We start from the raw sequence: 25323 nt of genomic DNA on the forward strand, positions 1-25323 counted from the left end.
ATGAATACACTAACATATATTAGGCAGGAAGTCTCCCGACTGGGATTGGCAGCACACCAGTACCAAACCACACTGCAGCTTCTCGAAGGGCGGTGTGTGCTGAATTGCAGCAAGTGATGTTAACTGGTTGGGCTCTCTCATTTAGCCTGATTCTATTTGTAGAACTCATTCTCTCGCTCGCGAAGCTTTGTACCCCAATTATTCAGGACTGTGAAAGAAGAGGCATTGATAGCAAACACCACGTCAAGCGGGCCCGAAGTGGACCTACACCACACGAGGCAGTGTCCCAACACTAAACGTAAGAAACTTTCAAGAATGGTCCCAGGGATGAGGGACTTCAGTGACGTGGATAGACTGGAGAAGCTGGGGTTGTTCTCCTTGGAGCAGAGAAGGTTGAGAGGAGATTTGATCGAGGTGTTCAAAATCATGAGGGGTCTGGACAGAGTAGATCGAGAGAAACTGTTCCCATTGGTGGAAGGGTCGGGAACCAGAGGACACAGATTTAAGGCGATTGGCAGAAGAACCAAAGGCAACATGAGGGAAAACCTTTTTATTCAGCGAGTGGTTAGGATCTGGAATGCGCTGCTTGAGAGGGTGGTGGAGGCAGACTCAATCGTGGCTTTCAAATGGGAATTGGATAAGTACCTGAAGGAAAACATTTGTCGGGCTACGGGGAAAGGGCGGGGGAGTGGGACTGGCTGAGGTGCTCTTGCAGAGAGCCGGCACGGGCTCGATGGGCCGAATGACGTCCTGTGCTGTAACCGTTCTGTGACTCTCTCTCCTGCAGGGAGACCCCTGGTGGTGTCACGCCCTGACTCTGAATTGGGTGAATGACATTTCCCCTTCCCTCTCCTGTCTTGTTTTGACCTGCAGCTCACATTATCTCACTTCAGCTATGCAAGGTTCAACAACTCTGCAGGATTGGCCTGGATTCTCCAGGAATTGCAGATAACCTCCAGGACACGTCTGGGGCCGGCGCCCGGGATTGGTTACACAAATACTGGGGAGATGGGGAAAAAGGCTGTTTGATTGATTCATTCTTGACTGTCAATCGGGCAAGGAAGACTCTGTTCGCGTTCCAATTGGTGCGACAAGTGTAGTCACTGTTGTAATGTAGGAAACGCGGCAGCCAATTATTGCACAGCAAGTTACCACAAACAGCAATGTGTTAATGACCAGATAATCATTTTCACTGATGTTGGTCGAGGGATAAATATTGGCCCCAGGACATTGGGGAGAACTCCCCTGCTCTTCTTGTGGGAGAGCTATAGTGATAGGGGATTCAATTGTAAGGGGAATAGATAGACGTTTCTGCGGCCGCAACCGAGACTCCAGGATGGTATGTTGCCTCCCTGGTGCAAGGGTCAAGGATGTCTCGGAGCGGGTGCAGGGCATTCTGAAAAGGGAGGGTATACAGCCAGTTGTCGTGGTGCATATAAGTACCAATGATATAGGTAAAAAAAAGGATGAGGTCCTACAAGACGAATTTAGGGAGCTCGGAGCTAAATTAAAAAGTAGGACCTCAAAAGTAGTAATCTCAGGATTGCTACCAGTGCCACGTGCTAGTCAGAGTAGGAATCGTAGGATAGCTCAGATGAATACGTGGCTTGAGGAGTGGTGCAAAAGGGAGGGATTCAAATTCCTGGGACATTGGAACCGGTTCTGGGGGAGGTGGGACCAGTACAAACCAGACGGTCTGTACCTGGGCAGGACCAGAACCAATGTCCGAGGGGGAGTGTTTGCTAGTGCTGTTGGGGAGGGGTTAAACTAATATGGCAGGGGGATGGGAACCTATGCAGAGAGACGGAGGGAAGTAGAATGGTGGCAGAAGCAAAAGATAGAAAGAAGAAAAGTAAAAGTGGAGGGCAGAGAAACCTAAGGCAAAAAGCAAACAGGGCCACGTTGCAGCAAAATTCTAAAGGGGCAAAGTGTGTTAGAAAGACAAGCCTGAAGGCTCTGTGCCTCAATGCGATGAGTATTCGGAATAAGGTGGACGAATTAACTGCGCAGATAGCAGTTAACGGGTATGATGTAATTGGAATCACGGAGACATGGCTCCAGGGTGACCAAGGCTGGGAACTCAACATCCAGGGGTATTCAGCATTTAGGAAGGATAGACAGAAAGGAAAAGGAGGCGGGGTGGCGTTGCTGGTTAAAGAGGAAATTAACGCAATAGTAAGGAAGGACATTAGCCTGGATGATGTGGAATCGGTATGGGTGGAGCTACGGAATACCAAGGGGCAGAAAACGCTAGTGGGAGTTGTGTACAGACCACCAAACAGTAGTAGTAAGGTTGGGGACAGCATCAAACAAGAAATTAGGGATGCATGCAATAAAGGTACAGCAGTTATCATGGATGACTTTAATCCACATCTATTGGGCTAACCAAACTGGTAGCAATGCGGTGGAGGAGGATTTCCTGGAGTGTATTGGGAATGGGTTTCTAGACCAATATAGTGAGGAACCAACCAGAGAGCTGGCCATCCTAGACTGGGTGATGTGCAATGAGAAAGGACTAATTAGCAATCTTGTTGTGCGAGACACCTTGGTGAAAAGTGACCATAATATGGTAGAATTCTTTATTAGGATGGAGAGTGACACAGTTAATTCAGAAACTAGGGTCCTGAACTTAACTTTGATGGTTTGAGGCGTGAATTGGCTAGAATAGACTGGCAAATGATACTTAAAGGGTTGACGGTGGATAGGCAATGGCAAACATTTGAAGACCACATGGATGAACTTCAACAATTGTACATTCCTGTCTAGAGTAAAAATAAAATGGGGAAGGTGGCTCAACCGTGGCTAACAAGGGAAATTAAGGATAGTGTTAAATCCAAAGAAGAGGCATATAAATTGGCCAGAAAAAGCAGCAGACCTGAGAACTGAGAGAAATTTAGAATTCAGCAGAGGAGGACAAAGGGTTTAATTAAGAGGGGGAAAATAGAGTACGAGAAGAAGCTTGCCGGGAACATAAAAACTGACTGCAAAAGCTTCTATAGATATGTGAAGAGAAAAAGTTCAGGGAAGACAAACATAGGTCCCTTGCAGATGGATTCAGGTGAATTTATAATGGGGAACAAAGAAATAGCAGACTAATTGAACAAATACTTTGGTTCTGTTTTCACGAAAGAAGACACAAATAACCTTCCGGAAGTACTAGGGGACCAAGGGTCTAGTGAGAAGGAGGAACTGAAGGATATCCTTATTGGGCGGGAAATTGTGTTCGGGAAATTGATGGGATTGAAGGCCGATAAATCCCCGGGGCCTGATAGTCTGCATCCCAGAGTACTTAAGGAAGTGGCCCGAGAAATAGTGGATGCATTGGTGATCATTTTCCAACAGTCTATCGACTCTGGATCGGTTCCTATGGATTGGAGAGTAGCTAATGTAACACCACTTTTTTAAAAAGGAGGGAGAGAGAAAGCGGGTAATTATAGACCAGTTAGCCTGACATCAGTAGTGGGGAAAATGTTGGAATCAATTATTAAAGATGAAATAACAGCTCATTTGGAAAGCAGTTACAGGATCGGTCCAAGTCAGTATGGATTTATGAAGGGGAAATCATGCTTGACAAATCATCTTCCCCTGGGGGAGTGTTTGCTAGTGCTGTTGGGGAGGATTTAAACTAATATGGCAGGGGGATGGGAACCAATGCAGGGAGACAGAGGGAAACAAAAAGGAGGCAAAAGCAAAAGACAGAAAGGAGATGAGGAAAAGTGGAGGGCAGAGAAACCCAAGGCAAAGAACAAAAAGGGCAACTGTACAGCAAAATTCTAAAAGGACAAAAGGTGTTAAAAAAACAAGCCTGAAGGCTTTGTGTCTTAATGCAAGGAGTATCCGCAATAAGGTGGATGAATTAACTGTGCAAATAGATGTTAACAAATATGATGTGATTGGGATTACGGAGACGTGGCTCCAGGATGATCAGGGCTGGGAACTCAACATCCAGGGGTATTCAACATTCAGGAAAGATAGAATAAAAGGAAAAGGAGGTGGGGTAGCATTGCTGGTTAAGGAGCAAATTAAGACAATAGTTCGGAAGGACATTAGCTTGGATGATGTGGAATCTATATGGGTAGAGCTGCAGAATACCAAAGGGCAAAAAACGTTAGTGGGAGTTGTGTACAGACCTCCAAACAGTAGTAGTGATGTTGGGGAGGGCATCAAACATGAAATTAGGGGTGCGTGCAATAAAGGTGCAGCAGTTATAATGGGTGACTTTAATATGCACATAGATTGGGTTAACCAAACTGGAAGCAATACGGTGGAGGAGGATTTCCTGGAGTGCATAAGGGATGGTTTTTTAGACCAATATGTCGAGGAACCAACTAGGGGGGAGGCCATCTTAGACTGGGTGTTGTGTAATGAGAGAGGATTAATTAGCAATCTCGTTGTGCGAGGCCCCTTGGGGAAGAGTGACCATAATATGGTGGAATTCTGCATTAGGATGGAGAATGAAACAGTTAATTCAGAGACCATGGTCCAGAACTTAAAGAAGGCTAACTTTGAAGGTATGAGGAGTGAATTGGCTAGGATAGATTGGTGAATGATACTAAAGGGGTTGACTGTGGATGGGCAATGGCAAACATTTAGAGACCGCATGAATGAACTACAACAATTGTACATTCCTGTCTGGCATAAAAATAAAAAAGGGAAGGTGGCTCAACCGTGGCTATCAAGCGAAATCAGGGATAGCATTAAAGCCAAGGAAGTGGCATACAAATTGGCCAGAAATAGCAGCGAACCCGGGGACTGGGAGAAATTTAGAACTCAGCAGAGGAGGACAAAGGGTTTGATTAGGGCAGGGAAAATGGAGTACGAGAAGAAGCTTGCAGGGAACATTAAGAAGGATTGCAAAAGTTTCTATAGATATGTAAAGAGAAAAAGGTTAGTAAAGACAAACGTAGGTCCCCTGCAGTCAGAATCAGGGGAAGTCATAACGGGGAACAAAGAAATGGCGGACCAATTGAACAAGTACTTTGGTTCGGTATTCACTGAGGAGGACACAAACAACCTTCCGGATATAAAAGGGTTCGGAGGGTCTAGTAAGGAGGAGGAACTGAGGGAAATCCTTATTAGTCGGGAAATTGTGTTGGGGAAATTGATGGGATTGAAGGCCGATAAATCCCCAGGGCCTGATGGACTGCATCCCAGAGTACTGAAGGAGGTGGCCTTGGAAATAGTGGATGCATTGACAGTCATTTTCCAACATTCCATTGACTCTGGGTCAGTTCCTATGGAGTGGAGGGTAGCCAATGTAACCCCACTTTTTAAAAAAGGAGGGAGAGAGAAAACAGGGAATTATAGACCGGTCAGCCTGACATCGGTAGTGGGTAAAATGATGGAATCAATTATTAAGGATGTCATAGCAGTGCATTTGGAAAGAGGTAATATGATAGGTCCAAGTCAGCATGGATTTGTGAAAGGGAAATCATGCTTGACAAATCTTCTGGAATTTTTTGAGGATGTTTCCAGTAGAGTGGACAAGGGAGAACCAGTTGATGTGGTATATTTGGACTTTCAGAAGGCTTTCGACAAGGTCCCACACAAGAGATTAATGTGCAAAGTTAAAGCACATGGGATTGGGGGTAGTGTGCTGACATGGATTGAGAACTGGTTGTCAGACAGGAAGCAAAGAGTAGGAGTAAATGGGGACTTTTCAGAATGGCAGGCAGTGACTAATGGGGTACCGCAAGGTTCTGTGCTGGGGCCCCAGCTGTTTACACTGTACATTAATGATTTAGACGAGGGGATTAAATGTAGTATCTCCAAATTTGCGGATGACACTAAGTTGGGTGGTAGTGTGAGCTGCGAGGAGGATACTATGAGGCTGCAGAGCGACTTGGATAGGTTAGGTGAGTGGGCAAATGTGAGGTTATCCACTTTGGTGGTAAAAACAGAGAGACAGACTATTATCTGAATGGTGACAGATTAGGAAAAGGGGAGGTGCAGCGAGACCTGGGTGTCATGGTACATCAGTCATTGAAAGTTGGCATGCAGGTACAGCAGGCAGTTAAGAAAGCAAATGGCATGTTGGCCTTCATAGCGAGGGGATTTGAGCACAGGGGCAGGGAGGTGTTGCTACAATTGTACAGGGCCGTGGTGAGGCCACACCTGGAGTATTGTGTACAGTTTTGGTCTCCTAACCTGAGGAAGGACATTCTTGCTATTGAGGGAGTGTAGCGAAGGTTCACCAGACTGATTCCCGGGATGGCGGGACTGACCTATCAAGAAAGACTGGATCAACTGGGCTTGTATTCACTGGAGTTCAGAAGAATGAGAGGGGACCTCATAGAAACGTTTAAAATTCTGACGGGGTTAGACAGGTTAGATGCAGGAAGAATGTTCCCGATGTTGGGGAAGTCCAGAACCAGGGGACACAGTCTAAGGATAAGGGGGAAGCCATTTAGGACCGAGATGAGGAGGAATTTCTTCACCCAGAGAGTGGTGAACCTGTGGAATTCTCTGCCACAGAAAGTTGTTGAGGCCAATTCACTAAATATATTCAAAAAGGAGTTAGATGAAGTCCTTACTACTAGGGGAATCAAGGGGTATGGTGAGAAAGCAGGAATGGGGTACTGAAGTTACATGTTCAGCCATGAACTCATTGAATGGCGGTGCAGGCTAGAAGGGCCGAATGGCCTACTCCTGCACCTATTTTCTATGTTTCTATGTTTCTATGTTTCTATCTGGAATTTTTTGAGGATGTAACTAGTAGAGTGGACAAGGGAGAACCAGTGGATGTGGTGTATTTGGACTTTCAAAAGGCTTTTGACAAGGTTCCACAGAAGAGATTGGTGTGCAAAATCAAAGCACATGGTATTTGGGGTAATGTACAGACGTGGATAGAGAACTGGTTGGCAGACAGGAAACAGAGAGTCGGGATAAACGGGTCCTTTTCAGAATGGCAGGCAGTGACTAGTGGGGTACCGCAAGGTTCAGTGCTGGGACCCCAGCTCTTTACAATATACATCAGTGATTTGGATGTAGGAATTGAGTGTAATATCTCCAAGTTTGCAGATGACACTAAACTGGATGGCAGTGTGAGCTGTGAGGGGGAAGCTAAGAGGCTGCAGGGTGACTTGGGCAGGTTAGGTGAGTGGGCAAATGCATGGCAGATGCAGTATAATGTGGATAAGTGTGAGGTTATCCACTTTGGGGGCAAAAACGCAAAGACAGAATATTATCTGAATGGTGGCAGATTAGGAAAAGGTGAGGTGCAACGAGACCTGGGTGTCATGGTTCATCAGTCATTGAAAGTTGGCATACAGGCACAGCAGGCGGTAAAGAAGACAAATGGTATATTGGCCTTCATAGCTAGGGGATTTGAGTATAGGAGCAGGGAGGTCTTATTGCAGTTGTACAGGGCCTTGGTGAGGCCTCACCTGGAATATTGTGTTCAGTTTTGGTCTCCTAATCTGAAGAAGGACATTCTTGCTATTGAGGGAGTGCAGCGAAGGTTCACCAGACTGATTCCCGGGATGGCTGGACTGAGGAGAGACTTGATCAACTGGGCCTTTATACATTGGAGTTTAGAAGGATGAGAGAGTATCTCATAGAAACGCATAAGATTCTGACGGGACGGGACAGGTTAGATGCGGGTAGATTTTTCCCGATGTTGGGGAAGTCCAGAACCAGGGGACACAGTCTTAGGATAAGGGGTAGGCCATTTAGGACTGAGATGAGGAGAATCTTCTTCACTCAGAGAGTTGTTAACCTGTGGAATTCCCTTCCGCATAGAGTTGTTGATACCAGTTCATTGGATATATTCAAGAGGGAGTTAGATATGGGCCTTACGGCTAAAGGGGATCAAGGGGTATGGAGAGAAAGCAGGAAAGGGGTACTGAGGGAATGATCAGCCATGATCTTATTGAATGGTAGTGCAGGCTCGAAGGGCCGAATGGCCTACTCCCGCACCTATTTTCTATGTTTCTATGTTTCTATGTTTTCCAATAGTGCAATGGGATCTTTCAGATCCACCTGGGAGAGCAGACAGGGCCTCAGTTTAACGCCTCATCTGAAAGACTGCTCCTCCGACAATGCGGCACTCCCTCAGTACTGACTCCTGACAGTGTGGCGCTCCCTCAGTACTGTCCCTCCAACATTGCAGCGCTCCCTCAGTACTGTCCCTCCGACAGTGCAACGCTCCCTCAGCATTGCCTCTCCGACAGTGCGACACTCCCTCAGTACTGCCCCTCCGACAGGGCGGCACTCCCTCAGTACTGCCCCTCTGACAATGCGGTGCTCCCTCAGCACTGCCCCTCCGACAGTGCGGTGCTCCCTCAGTACTGCCCCTCCGACAGTGCGGCACTCCCTCAGTACTGCCCCTCCGACAGTGCGGCGCTCTCTTAGCATTGCACTGGAGTGTCAGCCTGGATTTTTGTGCTGAAATCTCTGGAGTGTGAAGGGGACAGTGCGATGCCCCAGTGCCATCAAACAAAACAATAAACCTAGCAAAAGTGCTTCCTTTTTAGCGGGATGCAACTCATGGAAAAATTAAACAAAAGCAACCTTTTAATTGAAGTAATTAAATTATTTACTCTAACCCCGCGCTCCCCAATCCCAGTGGGTCAGGGCTTGGTATCCAAGGGCTGCTAGTGGGTTATGTTTAGCATCCTGTTGATTGGTGGCTGTGCGTTGCTAGGGAACAGTGCGTCAAGTGAGAACGGGATTTGCTCCACCATGTGGGTGGGATTCAATGGTCACTGAAGCCTTGGCAACAACACATTCCAGCTATGGTGTTATTTGGCATGTCAAGTATGGGGGCATCAGAAGCGTCTGATTAATGGACAACCTCAACCAATTGAAAGTCACTATAAGCTGGTATTGTTTATTCCTTGCCCAAGGTGCGGACTCCATGAGGCTGCCTTCGCCATCGACCCCGCCCCTCGACCCCGACCCTGCCCCTCGACCCCGCTCTTCGACCCCGCCCCTCGACCCCACCCTTAGTCCCCGCCCCTTGACCCAGACCCCAATCATTGATCCCGACCTCACCCCTTGACCCCGCTCCTTGACCCTGCTCCTTGACCCCGCCTCTCGACCCCACCCTTAGACACCGCCCCGACCCAACCCCTCGACCCTGACCCCACCCCTTGACCCCGCTCCTCGATCACGCCCCTCGACCCCACCCTTAGATCCCGCCCCTCGACCCAGACCCCGCCCATCGACCTCGACCACGCCAATCGACCCTGCTCCTCGACCCGCAATCCTCCCTCGACCCCGCTCCCGCCCCTCAAACCTGCCCCTTGACCCCACTCCCGCCCCTCGACCCTGCCCTTCGACCCTGCTCCTGCCTCTTAAACCCGTCCCTAGACCCCGCTCCTTGGCCCCACTCTTTGACCCCTCACCCCAGAGTGGGACAGTGGGGCGGGGGAAGGGTGGGGGGGGGTGGGGGCTGGATTTGAAACCCAGCCAGCCAGAGACAGACACACACCATCAAACTGGCTGCTTGACTTTGGCGGAAATAAAATCTGGCAGGGCATAAAACGGGTGGAAAATCTGATCCATTTTGGGCCTGGTGCGGTTCAGGTACAATGACCCCGCTGACCTTGGCAGCTTGCTCGTGTGACTCACTGGGTGGGGTTCTTCCAGAGCCAGAGAGCGAATCTCACAACTCACTGCTGCCTCTCCCCCTCTCCCTGTAATCACTGAAACACGGCAATGCACTGTGCAAATAACCATGAAGTAATCCGTGCTCCTGCAAGGGGAGGGGGAGTGGGGAGCGGGGAGGGGGAGGGGGAGGTAGGGGAGTGGGTAGCAGGAATGGGGAGGGGAGGAGGAGCGGGGAGGGAGGGGATGGGGATCGGGGAGGGGGGAGGGGGGAGGGATGGGGCCCGGAGAGGAAATGGGGAGGGGAGGGGGATGGGGAGGGGTAATGGAGAGGAGGTGCGGGGAAGGGGAGAGGGGAGGGGGGAGGAGTGGAAGGGGAGGGAGAAATCCACTCCCCACATTGCTGTTAGACTTTTGCAAGTGACGCGTTTGCAGGCGGGAGGGAATGGCGGCCATGAACCCCCTGCACAGCCACACGGACTGTGTCGATGGGCTCAGGAGTGGTTGCTCTTCAAAGGGACTTTGCCCCATCAGAAACCTGGCACTGCATCATCAACAAATGTCTGCTCGGAGCGGCGTTACCATGCTGGTTACTGGGATCACACTGTGCAATTTGGAATTGCCGTGACGACACGAGCTCCAGGCAGAGTGGTGCCTGTCTTGGCCGAGCGCGGGAAGGATGGGCAAAAGGTATTCCTGGAGGTCACGGCCCTAAGATTGACTCAGCCTCGGGGGCGGAGGGTGGGAGGGAGGGGCAGGGTTTGAGAAGACGGAGAGAATGTGTCAGTTAGGGGGTTGGCCTTTCGCACCGCCTGCGATTGTCACCCCCCCCAAGGGTGCTGCCGCAACGGAAACCCAGGCCCAGAGTGGGCAGAGGCCTGAGTGTGTGTGTGTGTGTGTGTGTGTGTGTGCCGGGTCCCAGTACCCCAGCAGGGAGACCCCCCCCAAACATGCCAGGTGGGGCCAGACCCTCTGTCGGGGAAGGACAAAGAGGCCCCAAGGTGGGCCAGGAGCAGTGGGAGTGCTTCACAGAGGGAATGGTGGCTTCCCTCTGGCAGACTGCTGCCCCCCCAGAACCCCCCCAGATCCCCGCCAGACCCAGCGCCCAATCCCCAATGCACACACCACCAAACCCATACCCTCACTCGCAGACTCGGGACAGGATGACCAGGGGAGCTGTGGGCACCTGTGGAGCAGCTCGAGTCAGTGCCTCCAGGAGGGAGAGGGGGCGGGAGGGGGAGGGAGGGAGAGGGGGAGGGGGAGGTAGGGGAGGGGGAGAGGGGGAGGGGAGAGGGGGGAGTGAACCAACCAGTGCACTGGTTCACAGGGTTAAAGTTGACGTTTAAACAGCAGGTCCGATGCCAAGTTGTGAGTCACTCAGGACCCAGATTTAATGAACTGCCGCTGTCAGTCCTGTACGACACACAGAAACTTGGGTTGATGTGCTCATAAATCAAGTTGACAAGCCTGTTACCCTGCTAGCTTTAGTCACTGAACTGCATCTAATGTAAACAGAATACAGACAAAGCGTGTTAGAGGACTGAAGCCTATCAGCGAACACCCAACATCTTCAAATGTATTACACACCCTCCAAGGAAATGGCCTTGACCCCTCTCCCTCTCCTGGGACATCCTGTCGGCTTGGCTTTATAAGCAGTTTGGCCACACTGCAGATTTGGATCAAGAACCATTTCCTTACTTCTCCAGCTTCTAAAGATCTCATCTGCCAGAGTGATACAGCCCATATTTCATTGAGTACATCAAAGAGGCGTTTATCATTCCTCCCAGTACTGAACCCTGCAGTATCCTTTATCTCTGTAACATTTCTGGACCTTATCACTCAATACTGTACCATCCTCCGCTGCCAATTCACGCTGATATCTTTGACAGCCTTTGAATTAACTCGCAACCGTTCGTGGCTCGAGCAAGGAGGCGGCAGATTGCGGCACAAACATTAAAGTGGGACAGTTTTTTAGAAAAACAAAATTTTTTCGCCTGTGAATTTTATACGCCTCAACGTAAGCAGCGTAAGTGCATTTCAGGCACCGACTGTTCATTCCCAGGGCAGGTACAGCACGGGTTAGATACAGAGTAAAGCTCCCTCTACACTGTCCCATCAAACACTCCCAGGGCAGGTACAGGGGGTTAGATATAGAGTAAAGCTCCCTCTACACTGTCCCATCAAACACTCCCAGGGCAGGTACAGCACAGGTTAGATACAGAGTAAAGCTCCCTCTACACTGTCCCATCAAACACTCCCAGGGCAGGTACAGGGGGTTAGATACAGAGTAAAGCTCCCTCTACACTGTCCCATCAAACACTCCCAGGGCAGGTACAGGGGGTTAGATACAGAGTAAAGCTCCCTCTACATTGTCCCATTAAACACTCCCAGGGCAGGTACAGGGGGTTAGATACAGAGTAAAGCTCCCTCTACACTGTCCCATCAAACACTCCCAGGGCAGGTACAACATGGGTTAGATACACAGTAAAGCTCCCTCGACACTGTCCCATCAAACACTCCCAGGGCAGGTACAGGGGGTTAGATACACAGTAAAGCTCCCTCTACACTGTCCCATCAAACACTCCCAGGGCAGGTACAGCACGGGTTAGATACAGAGTAAAGCTCCCTCTACACTGTCCCATCAAACACTCCCAGGTCAGGTACAGCACGGGGTTAGATACAGAGTAAAGCTCCCTCTACACTGTCCCATCAAACACTCCCAGGGCAGGTACAGCACGGGGTTAGATACAGAGTAAAGCTCCCTCTACACTGTCCCATCAAACACTCCCAGGGCAGGTACAGCACGGGTTAGAAACAGAGTAAAGCTCCCTCTACACTGTCCCATCAAACACTCCCAGGGCAGATACAGCACAGGTTAGATACAGAGTAAAGCTCCCTCTACACTGTCCCATCCAACACTCCCAGGGCAAATACATTACAGAGTTAGATACAGAGTAAGTTCCCTCTACACTGTCCCATCAAACAATCCCAGGGCTGGTACAGCATGGTTAGATATAGAGTAAAGCTCCCTCTACACTGTCCCATCAAACACTCCCAAGTCAGGTACAGCATGCGGTTAGATACAGAGTAAAGCTCCTTCTACACTGTCCCATCAAACACTCCCAGGGCAGGTACAGGGGGTTAGATACAGAGTAAAGCTCCTTCTACACTGTCCCATCAAACACTCCCAGGGCAGGTACAGGGGGTTAGATACAGAGTAAAGCTCCCTCTACACTGTCCCATCAAACACTCCCAGGTCAGGTACAGCACGGGGTTAGATACAGAGTAAAGCTCCCTCTACACTGTCCCATCAAACACTCCCAGGGCAGGTACAGCACGGGGTTAGATACAGAGTAAAGCTCCCTCTACACTGTCCCATCAAACACTCCCAGGGCAGGTACAGCACGGGTTAGAAACAGAGTAAAGCTCCCTCTACACTGTCCCATCAAACACTCCCAGGGCAGATACAGCACGGGTTAGATACAGAGTAAAGCTCCCTCTACACTGTCCCATCCAACACTCCCAGGGCAAATACATTACAGAGTTAGATACAGAGTAAGTTCCCTCGACACTGTCCCATCAAACAATCCCAGGGCTGGTACAGCATGGTTAGATATAGAGTAAAGCTCCCTCTACACTGTCCCATCAAACACTCCCAAGTCAGGTACAGCATGCGGTTAGATACAGAGTAAAGCTCCTTCTACACTGTCCCATCAAACACTCCCAGGGCAGGTACAGGGGGTTAGATACAGAGTAAAGCTCCTTCTACACTGTCCCATCAAACACTCCCAGGGCCGGTACAGGGGGTTAGATACAGAGTAAAGCTCCCTCTACACTGTCCCATCAAACACTCCCAGGGCAGGTTCAGCACGGGTTAGATACAGAGTGAAGCTCCCTCTACACTGTCCCATCAAACACTCCCAAGGCAGCCACAGCACAGGTTAGATACAGAGTAAAGCTCCTTCTATGCTGTCCCATCAAACACTCCCAAGGCAGTTACAGCATGGGGTTAGATATAGAGTAAAGCTCCCTCTCCACTGTCCCATCAAACACTCCCAGGGCTGGTACAGCAGGGGGTTAGATATAGAGTAAAGCTCCCTGTCCACTGTCCCATCAAACACTCCCAGGGCCGGTACAGGGGGTTAGATACAGAGTGAATCTCCCGGAACCTTGCCCTAACCTTACTGAGGTATTGTCATCTTTTGAATGCGACACTTCCAGACTTGTGGCCTGTCTTGGGCAGAATGTGTGCCAATACTCAGCAGTTCTGTGTTGCTGAATTGCCCCGACTAAAAACTGGGTTGAGACTGGAAATAAATTCACTCAAGCTCCCTACAGCCAGAGGAAAGAAAACACGCTGAACCCTAAGTCTGGCTGGATCTCAGCATCGCAACCCTCAAGTATCCATTTATCTCCTGACCTCCTCGTTACACCGATAATCACAAGGGAAATACTGCAGGCCCTCAGAAAGGTTATTACCGTGACCTTCCCATCCATCAGGAATTCACGGACACATTGTCTGCATTAAAGGTCCAATTCTCTTTGCTCGCATGCACTGCACCGTTCCTGGGTTTGCACAGACAGCCAGCTATAAACACTCCACTCTCATCTCCCGGGGGGAGCCTGGTGTGCCCCGAATATCCAACTCTGAAGCAGTGAAGTTGTGCCAGATGGAGAGTGCCGAGACCATGTGCTGGGCAGCGGATCTGCACACAGAACAAAGAGTGGGAATACTTACACAATCTGGAAGCCATTATGGGTTTTAGCGGACAGGTGTGAAGATGAGGGTCTGACAGGGAGGGTCGAGGACCAGGCCCGCAAAATGTTTCACTGGTTATTCTTCTCGGCAGCGTGACCAGAATACCTTTTGTAAAAAAAAGCTTCGAAGCATTTTCTAGTTTTGGTTTTCTGAAATTTGTCCCCATCAAAGTTAGATAGGATCAAAGAGCTGACTCAAATTATATGTTCACAAATTAGGCAGTCACATGTGTTAATATCAGATACACCCCAGGCAGGTACAGCACAGGACTAGATACAGAGGAAAGCTTTCTCTACACTGTCCCATCAAACACACCCAGGGCAGGTACAGGGGGTTAGATACAGAGTAAAGCTCCCTCTACACTGTCCCATCAAACACTCCCAGGGCAGGTACAGCACAGGACTCGATACAGAGGAAAGCTTCCTCTACACTGTCCCATCAAACACACCCAGGGCAGGTACAGGGGGTTAGATACAGAGTAAAGCTCCCTCTACAATCCCATCAAACACTCCCAGGGCAGGTACAGCACAGGACTCGATACAGAGGAAAGCTCCCTCTACACTGTCCCATCAAACACACCCAGGGCAGGTACAGGGAGTTAGATACAGAGTAAAGCTCCCTCTACACTGTCCCATCAAACACTCCCAGGGCAGGTACAGCACAGGACTCGATACAGAGGAAAGCTCCCTCTACACTGTCCCATCAAACACACCCAGGGCAGGTACAGGGGGTTAGATACAGAGTAAAGCTCCCTCTACACTGTCCCATCAAACACTCCCAGGGCAGGTACAGCACAGGACTAGATACAGAGTAAAGCTCCCTCTACACTGTCCCATCAAACACTCCCAGGGCAGGTACAGGGGGTTAGATACAGAGTAAAGCTCCCTCTACACTGTCCCATCAAACACTCCCAGGGCAGGTTCAGGGGGTTAGATACAGAGTAAAGCTCCCTCATCAGCATGGATTTATGAAAGGGAAATCATGCTTGACAAATCTTCTGGAAATTTTTGAGGATGTAACTAGCAGAGTGGACAAGGGAGAACCAGCGAATATGGTCTATTTGGACTTTCAAAAGGCTTTTGACAAGGTTCCACACAAGAGATTGGTGTGCAAAATCGAAGCACATGTTATTGGGGGTAATGTACTGATGTGGATAGAGAACTAGTTGGCAGACAGGAAGCAGAGAGTTGGGATAAACGGGTCCTTTTCAGAATGGCAGGCAGTGACTAGTGGAGTGCCGCAGGGCTCAGTGCTGGGACCCCAGCTCTTTACAATATTCATTAACGATTTAGATGAAGGAATTGAGTGTAATATCTCCAAATTTGCAGATGACATTAAACTGGGTGGCTGTGTGAGCTGTGAGGAGGACGTTAAGAGGCTGCAGGGTGACTTGGACAGGTTAGGTGAGTAGACAAATGCATGGCATATGCAGTATACTGTGGATAAATGTGAGGTTATCCATTTTAGGGGCAAAAACATGAAGGCAGAATATTATCTGAATGGCGGCAGATTAGAAAAAGGGGAGGTGCAACAAGACCTGGGTGTCATGGTTCATCAGTCATTGAAAGTTGGCATGCAGGTACAGCAGTGGGTGAAGAAGGCAAATGGTATGTTGGCCTTCAGAGCTAGGGGATTTGAGTATAGGAGCAGGGAGGTCTTACTGCAGTTGTACAGGGCCTTGGTGAGGCCTCACCTGGAATACTGGGTTCAGTTTTGGTCTCTCAATCTGAGGAAGGACATTCTTGCTATTGAGGGAGTGCAGCGAAGGTTCACCAGACTGATTCTAGGGATGGCTGGACTGACATATGAGGAGAGACTAGATCAACTGGGCCTTTATTCACTGGAGTTTAGAAGGATGAGAAGGTATCTCATAGAAACGCATAAGATTCTGACGGGACGGGACAGGTTCGATGCTGGAAGAATGTTCCCGATGTTCAGGAAGTCCAGAACCAGAGGACATAGTCTTAGGATAAGGGGTAGGCCATTTAGGACTGAGATGAGGAGAAACTTCTTCACTCAGAGAGTTGTTAACCTGTGGAATTCCCTGTCGCAGAGAGTTGTTGATACCATTGGATATATTCAAGAGGGAGTTAGATATGGCCCTTATGGCTAAAGAGATCAAAGGGTATGGAGAGAAAGCAGGAAAGGGGTACTGAGGGAATGATTAGCCATGATCTTATTGAATGATGGTGCAGGCTCGAAGGGCCGAATGGCCTACTCCTACACCTATTTTCAATGTTTCTATGTTTCTATGTATCATACGTGCTGTACCTGCCCTGGGAATGTTTGATGGGACAGTGTAGAGACTTATTTGTGTCTTCCTACGTGAAGACAGAACCAAAGAATTTGTTTAACTGGTCCACCATTTCTTTGTTCCCCATTATAAATTCACCTGAATCTGACTGCAAGGAACCTATGTTTTATTTCACTAATCTTTTTCTCTTCACATGTCTATCAAAGCTTTTGTAGTCAGTTTTTAATTCCCCAGCAAACTTCTTCACATACTTTATTATCCCCCTCCTAATTAAAGCCTTTGTCCTCCTTTGCTGTATTACAAAATTCTCACAGTCCTCAGGTTTGCTGCTTTTTCTGGCCAATTTATATGCCTCCTCCTTGGATTTAAAACTATCCTTAATTTCCCTTGTTAGCCACGGTTGAGCCACCTTCCCTGTTTTATTTTTACTCCAGACAGGGAAGGAAAATTGTTGAAGTTCATCAACGTGATCTTTAAATGTTTGTCAGTCTATCCTAGCCAATTCACGTCTCATACCATCGAAGTTACCTTTCCTTAAGTCAGGACCCTAGTCTCTGAAGTAACTGTGTCCCTCTCCATCTTAACAAAGAATTCTACCATATTATGGTCACTCTTCCCAAGGGGCCTCGCACAACAAGATTGTTAATTGGTCCTTTCTCATTACACATCACCCAGTCTAGGATGGCCAGCTCTCGAGTTGGTTCCTCGACATATTGGTCGAGAAAACCATCCCTAATACACTCCAGGAAATCTTCCTCCACCGCATTGCTACCAGTTTGGTCAGCCCAATCTATATGTAGATTAAAGTCGCCCATGATAACTGCTGTACCTTTATTGCACGCATCCCTAATTTCTTGGTTGATGCTGTCCCCAACCTCATTACTACTGTTTGGTCCCATCAAACTGTCCCATCAAACACTCCCAGGGCAGGTACAGCACGGGTTAGATACAGAGTAAAGCTCCCTCTACACTGTCCCATCAAACACTCCCAGGGCATGTACAGCACGGGTTAGATACAGAGTAAAGCTCCCTCTACACTGTCCCATCACACACTCCCAGGGCAGGTGCAGCACGGGGTTAGATACAGAGTAAAGCTCCCTCTACACTGTCCCATCAAACACTCCCAGGGAAGGTACAGCATGGGGTTAGATGCAAAGTAAAGCTCCCTCTACACTATCCCATCAAACACTCCCAGGGCCGGTACAGCACGGAGCTAGATACAGAGTAAAGCTCCCTCTACACTGTCCCATCAAACACTCCCAGGGCCGGTACAGCACGGGGTTAGATACAGAGTAAAGCACCCTCTACACTGTCCCATCAAACACTCCCAGGGCAGCTACAGCACGGGTTAGATACAGAGTAAAACTTCCTCTACACATGCAGGAGAAGTGCATTGAGCAGAACATGGACCTGTACGCTGTATTTATTGACCTCACCAAGGCCTTTGATACTGTCAACAGAGTAGCGCTGTGGTTAATCTTGACGAAACGTGGGTGCCCAAGGAAGTTTGTCCACATCATCGAGCTGTTTCATGACAACATGACAGGTGAAGTGCTCTCAGACTGCCACCGCAAATGGAGTGAATCAAGGTTGTGTACTCGCTCCAGTTCTTTCAACTTATTCTTTACTTGCGTCTTGAACTATGCCATAAAAGACTTGGAGCTTGGGGTCTACCTGAAATATCGATTCGATGGTTCACTGTTCGACCTCCGCCGCCTTGCTGCAAAGACCAAAGTACGGAAACGACTCATCCTAGAGACACTCTTTGCTGACGACTGCGCCCTTATGGCACACAAGGAGAGTGACCTACAATTCATACTCAGCAAATTTGCTGCGGGAACAGAACTCTTTGGCCTACCCATCAGCCTTAGTAAAACCGAGGTTCTCGATCAGCCAGCCCCTGGCACCACAGCACCTGCTCCCACAGTCTCCATCGGCAGTATACAACTAAAGTCAGTGGACAGCTGCAAGTACCTTGGCAACACCATATCAAGTGATGGGTCCTTGACAAGGAGATTGATGCAAGGATCTGTAAAGCCAGCCAGGCATTGGTCGCTTGTGCACCAAGGTGTTGAGTCACCACCACATCCGACTGTCAACTAAACTGTTGGTGTATAGAGCAGTCGTTCTCTCATCTCTCCTTTATGGATGTGAGACCTGAACACTCTACAGGTGTCACATCAAATAGTTGGAAGCTTTCCATAGGCGCAGTCTGAGATCTATACTCCACATACGCTGGCAAGACCAGGTGTCAAACTTTGAGGTTCTGGAGAGAGCACAATCAACTAGTATCGAGGTGATGGTCAGGCGAGCCCAGTTCCGGTGGGCTGGACATGTCATCCACATGGATGAGTCAAGGATCCCTCATCAGCTTCTTCACGGCGAGCTCTGTGAAGGCCGAAGACACCAGGGGCGCCCCCGCAAGCGCTACAAAGATTGCATCAAGGCTAACCTCCAGTACTGTGGCATCCGACCAAAGGACCTGGAGAATACTGCAGCTAATAAAATCCAGTGGTAACCCTCACCAGGACTGCCTGCCAGACCTGCGAAGAAAGCCGATGTCAACGCCTGCAGGACACTAGAGATAGACGACATCAGGTGGCAGTACTGTCGGCATCAGGCACATCGAACTTCCCTTGTCCCACGTGCAAGAGACTATGTGTATCCAGAATTGGCCGATACAGCCACTTGAAGACACATGCCATTGATGATTAGCATATCAACATCTTTGTTAGATACGACAGACTACCAAAAAAGCTCCCTCTACACTGTCCCATCAAACACTCCCAGGGCAGGTACAGGGGGTTAGATACAGAGTAAAGCTCCCTCTGCACTGTCCCATCAAACACTCCCAGGGCAGGTACAGGGGGTTAGATACAGAGTAAAGCTCCCTCTGCACTATCCCATCAAACACTCCCAGGGCAGGTACAGTACGGGTTAGATAGAGGGTAAAGCTCCCTCTACACTTTCCTATCCAACACTCCCAGGGCAGGTACAGCATGAGGTTAGATACAGAGTATAGCTCCCTCTACAATGTCCCATCAAGCACTCCCAGGGCAGGTACAGCATGAGGTTAGATACAGAGTAAAGCTCCCTCTACACTGTCCCATCAAACACTCCCAGGGCAAGTGCAGCACGGGGTTAGATACAGAGTAAAGCTCCCACGACACTGTCCCCATCAAACACTCCCAGGGCAGTTTCAGGGGGTTAGATACAGAGTAAGGCTCCCTTACCCAGTCCCATCAAACCCTCCCAGGGCAGTTACAGGGGGTTAGATATAAAGTAATGCTCCCTCTACACTGTCCCATCAAACAATCTCAGGGCAGGTAGAGCATGGGGTTAGATACAGAGTAAAGCTCCCGCTACACTGTCCCATCAAACACTCCCAGGGCAGGTACAGCACGTGTTAGATACAGAGTAAAGCACCCTCTACATTGTCCCATCAAACACTCCCAAGGCAGGTACAGGGGTTAGATACAGAGTAAAGCTCCCTCTACACTGTCCCATCAAACACTCCCAGGGCAGGTACAGCACGTGTTAGATACAGAGTAAAGCTCCCTCTACATTGTCCCATGAAACACTCCCAGGGCAGGTACAGGGAGTTAGATACAAAGTAAAGCTCCCTCTACACTGTCCCCATCAAACACTCCCAGGGCAGGTATGGGGAGTTAGATACAGAGTAAAGCTCCCTCTGCACTGCCCCATCAAACACTCCCAGGGCAGGTACAGCACAGGGCTAGATAAGAAGTAAAGCTCCCTCTACACTGTCCCATCAAACACTCCCTGGGCGGTTTCAGGGGGTTAGATACAGCGTAAAGCTCCCTCTACACTGTCCCATCAAACACTCCCAGGGTAGGTACAGGGGTTAGATACAAAGTAAAGCTCCCTCTGCACTGTCCCATCAAACACTCCCAGGGCAGGTACAGGGGGTTAGATACAGAGTAAAGCTCCCTCTACACTGTCCCATCAAACACTCCCAGGGCAGGTACAGCACGGGGTTAGATACAGACTAAAGCTCCCTTTTACTGCCTGCATGACATGTTTCTGTCCTAAGTTCACAGAACCATCTCCGACTTTTTTCCTGCCACAGACTGCCCTGGAAGGGAAGGAATGTTGGACGGTTTTCGTAACTGGATCCGACCCAGAGCACTCCACCGGTACGTTGGAAATGAACCCCATAAACCTCTCCCATCTCGATCTGATGATCAAAGTGCTGTCTGTTTATCGTGGGTTTGGTGTGTGATTGGGAGAAGGGTCCCTCACTGTGTTGTTTTTGTCGAGTGCAACAGATTGAAGAGAGGGTTGAGGAGCAGTTGCTGAGAGGTAATGTTGATGATAAGTCAAACGCATAATCATCGAATGATACCGCACAGAAGGAGGCCATTCGGCCCATCCTGCCTGTGCCGGCTCTGTGACAGAGTGATCCAATCAGTCCCACTCCCCCCTGCTCTTTCCCCATCGCCCTGCAACCATTTCCCCTTCAAGTATTTATTCATTTCCCTTTTGAAATTTACTATTGAATGTACACAGCACTGCCCCCCGATTATCAAAATCCACGGCCTTGGACAACGTGGACCATTTTCCATACCTCGGGAGCCTATTGTCAACAAGAGCAGACTTCGATGACAAAGTCCAACACCGCCTTCAGTGCGCCAGCACAGCCTTCGGTCGCCTGAGGAAGAGAGTGTTTGAAGACCAGGATCTCAATCCCGGCACCAAGCTCATGGTCTACAGAGCAGTGGTGATATCCGCCCTCCTATATGGCTCAGAGACGTGGACTATGTACAGCAGGCACCTCAAAACACTGGAGAGATACCACCAACGCTGCCTCCACAAGATCCTGCAAATCCATTGACAGGACAGACGCACCAACGTCAGTGTCCTCGCTCAGGCCAACATCCCCAGCATCGAGGCACTGACCATGCTCGACCAGCTCCAATGGACAGGCCACATTGTCGGCATGCCCGATACGAGACTCCCAAAGCAAGCGCTCTACTCGGAACTCTGACACGGCAGGCGAGCCCCAGGTGGGCAGAGAAAACATTTCAAGGACACCTGATAAAATGCAACATCACCACCGACACCTGGGAATCCCTGGCCCAAGACTGCCCAAAGTGGAGGAGAAGTATCCGGGAGGGCGCTGAACACCTCGAGTCTTGTTGCCGAGAGCATGCAGAAATCAAACGCAGACAACGGAAGGAGCGAACGACAACCCAGGTACCCCACCCACCCGTCCCTCCAACCACCGTCTGCCCCACCTGTGACAGAGACTGTAGGTCCCTCATTGGACTCATCAGTCACCTGAGAACTCATGTTAGTGTGGGAGCAAGTCATCCTCGACTCCGAGGGACTGCCTCAGAAGAAGACTCACACCGCCCTTTCAGGCAGAAAATTCTAGATCACAACACCTCACTGAGTAAACAATGTTTCCTCATCTCCCCTCTGTTCTTTATCTATCACCTTAAATCTGTGTCCTCTGGTTACCAACCCTCCTGCCCCTGGAAACTGTTTCTCCTTATTTACTCGATCAAAACCCTTGATAATTTTGAACACATCTGTCAAATGTCCCCTTAACCTTCTCTGCGCTAAGCTTCTCCAGTCTATCCACATAACTGAAGTCCCTCATCCCTGGTACCATTCGGGTGAATCTCCCCTGCACCCTCTCCAAGTCCTTGACATCCTTCCTGTACTGCGGTGCCCAGAATTGGCCACAATCCTCCAGTGATTGTTAAAGGTAAGACTGCGGTCCCAAGTCATGGCCGACGTATTATTCTGCTGCTCAGGTGGATCTGTGACTCAACTATCCAGTCGCATTAAGGCCACACAATGTAATTGCTGTAAACATCAATAGAGGTCTTGAAAGGTTTTGATAGAGTGGATTCAGAGAGAGTGTTTCCACTTGTGGGGAAGAGCATAACTAGAGGCCATCAATATAAGATAATCACCTAGAAATCCAATGGGGAATTCAGGAGGAACTTCTTTACCCAGAGAGTGGTGAGAATGTGGAACTCGCTGCCACAGGGAGGGGTTGAGGTGAATAGTATCAATGTATTTAAGGGGAGGCTGGACAAGTATATGAGGGAGAAGGGAATAGAGGGTTATGCTGATCGATTTATTTGAGGAAAGACGGGAGGAGACTCGAGTGGAGCATGGACTGGTTGGGCCGAATGGCCTGATCCTGTGCCGTATATCCTGTGTAATCCTGAGGTCAGTTCGAGTTTAATTGCGGTTTGGTGAAGATTGACAGAAGCTGCCAATGTTTCTCTCCAACCCACATCCGAGGTAATCCGCCTTTCACCACCATCCCAATACCCAGCAAGCTCCCATTTCTCCAGGAGTGTCTCCCTCCCCATTCCGGGCCATTTCTCCTCCTATAAATTCCAAAATGAGGTAAGTGCGGGATCGAAGCAGCAGAAGAAAGGATGGGGAGGGGGATTGGGGCAGCAGGAGGGGTCAGGACAGGATCAGGGCAAGCAGCACAATGGACGCCGAGCAGATTCACGGTTTGAGTGCTGATAACAAGTCCGCAGCTGGTGAAAATTCACCGTCTCAGTTCCCGACACAAGATATAAGAAGGCAAACATGACTTGATATCTGTCTACATTCTAAAACTTCCTCGAGAACCCATCAAGAAATGGATGGCCTGCTTCAAACCTCACGCCTTCTGGGTCCACAACTACAGTGTCGGGCGCCAGACTGGATCTGGTCTGAATTGGGGAAACAAGGGAGTGACAATTACTCTCAACATCTGTGAAGTGTGACAGTGTGTGTATGTCTGTGCATGCGTGTGTGTCCGTGTGCATATGTGCGAGTGCGTCTCTGTCTGTATGTGTGTGTCTGTGTGTGTGTGTGTATGCAGGTGTGTGTCCGCCTATGTGCGTGTTTGTGTGTGTATGTGTATGCCTGTATGTGTGCATGTGAGCGTGTGTCTGTGTATGTCTTATGTGCATGTATGTGTGCGTTTGTGTGTGTCTGTCTGTATGTGTGCATGTATGCATGTGCACGCAAATGCGTGTGTCTGTCTACAGTTATCAGCATAACAAAAAAGCAGATTATCTGGCTGTCATCACATTGCTGTGTGTGGGAGCTTGCTGAGCGCAAATTGGCTGCTGTGTTTCCCACATTACAACAGTGACTGCACTCCAAAAGTACTTCATTGGCTGTAAAGCGCTTTGAGACGCTGGTGGATGTGAAAGGCGCTATATAAACCCAAGACTTTCTTTATGCGCCTGGATGTTGGCTGGGAACAGGATTGCGATGCCACTGCCCAGACTCACACCCCAAAGGTTTCCGGGAGCAACGCACCTCTTTCGGCTGTTTGATGGCCTGTTGCTGCTGTTGTTGTTGTTGTTGTTGCTGTTGTTGCTGTGTGAGCAGCTGAAGATGCAATTGTTCCTGTTGCTTCTTGTAATACTCCTGAAGCTGTTAATAAACGGAAGAGGGGGGAAACACACACACAACACACAAAGGATCTCAGTTAGGATTTTAAAAAAACTCACAGATGAAGCAATCAGAGAATTAATATCAGAACAATAGCCACGTACAGTGCAAACTTCACCGCTATTCTGCGTGAGACAACAGCAATTAAATTCTCGGTGGAAAGTTAATCATCTGTCAGTGTAATCCTACAGGGTCTGTGGGATCATTGTGTGCTGGTGACATGTAGATGAGGAACCTGTAAATTTCTGCTTGGGATGACTGCTATGTTTAGAAAGATCGGAGAAATATATTAATTTGGAACGGTGGCTCATTTAAAGTGAAAGGAACTGATTATAGCTCGCGTAGGGCAGCAAGTGCTCGTCAACACCGCTGGAATTAACTCTTCGTGCTTCAGTTCCTCGCTTATGGTTTGTGCGTCTCACTGCAGAAAGCCCACTCGCTGAACAGGAGGGGGCCATTCAGCCCCTCGAGCCTGTTACACAGGAACAGGAGGGTCCATTCAGCCCCTCGAGCCTGTTACACAGGAACAGGAGGGTCCATTCAGCCCCTCGAGCCTGTTACACAGGAACAGGAGGAGGCCATTCAGCCCCTCGAGCCTGTTACACAGGAACAGGAGGAGGCCCATTCAGCCCCTCGAGCCTGTTACACAGGAACAGGAGGAGGCCATTCAGCCCCTCGAGCCTGTTACACAGGAACAGGAGGAGGCCATTCAGCCCCTCGAGCCTGTTACACAGGAACCGGAGGAGGCCATTCAGCCCCTCGAGCCTGTTACACAGGAACAGGAGAAGGCCATTGAGCCCCTCGAGCTTGTTACACAGGAACAGGAGGAGGCCGTTGAGCCCCTCGAGCCTGTTACACAGGAACAGGAGAAGGCCATTGAGCCCCTCGAGCCTGTTACACAGGAACAGGAGGAGGCCATTGAGCCCCTCGAGCTTGTTACACAGGAACAGGAGGAGGCCGTTGAGCCCCTCGAGCCTGTTACACAGGAACAGGAGAAGGCCATTGAGCCCCTCGAGCCTGTTACACAGGAACAGGAGAAGGCCATTGAGCCCCTCGAGCCTGTTACACAGGAACAGGAGAAGGCCATTGAGCCCCTCGAGCCTGTTACACAGGAACAGGAGAAGGCCATTGAGCCCCTCGAGCCTGTTACACAGGAACAGGAGAAGGCCATTGAGCCCCTCGAGCCTGTTACACAGGAACAGGAGAAGGCCATTGAGCCCCTCGAGCCTGTTACACCACTCAGTGAGATTGTGGCTGATCTGTATTTTAACTCAATCTACCCAACCTTGCTTCCGTGACCCTTAATATATCTACACTATCG

General features: G+C 49.4%; 1 protein-coding gene across 1 annotated transcript in view; it reads right to left on the reverse strand.

Moving 5' to 3' along the window:
* foxp4 (forkhead box P4) overlaps nt 1-25323 on the reverse strand; it is a 434368-nt gene that overhangs the window by 87667 nt on the left and 321378 nt on the right. Inside the window, exon 5 of the mRNA XM_070859285.1 lies at nt 23868-23984. Within this exon, the coding sequence (XP_070715386.1) occupies nt 23868-23984 (117 nt within the window). The remainder of the gene's footprint in view (nt 1-23867; nt 23985-25323) is intronic.

The sequence above is a fragment of the Pristiophorus japonicus genome, chromosome 17, assembly GCF_044704955.1.
Source record: "Pristiophorus japonicus isolate sPriJap1 chromosome 17, sPriJap1.hap1, whole genome shotgun sequence".
In the NCBI taxonomy this organism is placed as follows: domain Eukaryota; kingdom Metazoa; phylum Chordata; class Chondrichthyes; family Pristiophoridae; genus Pristiophorus; species Pristiophorus japonicus.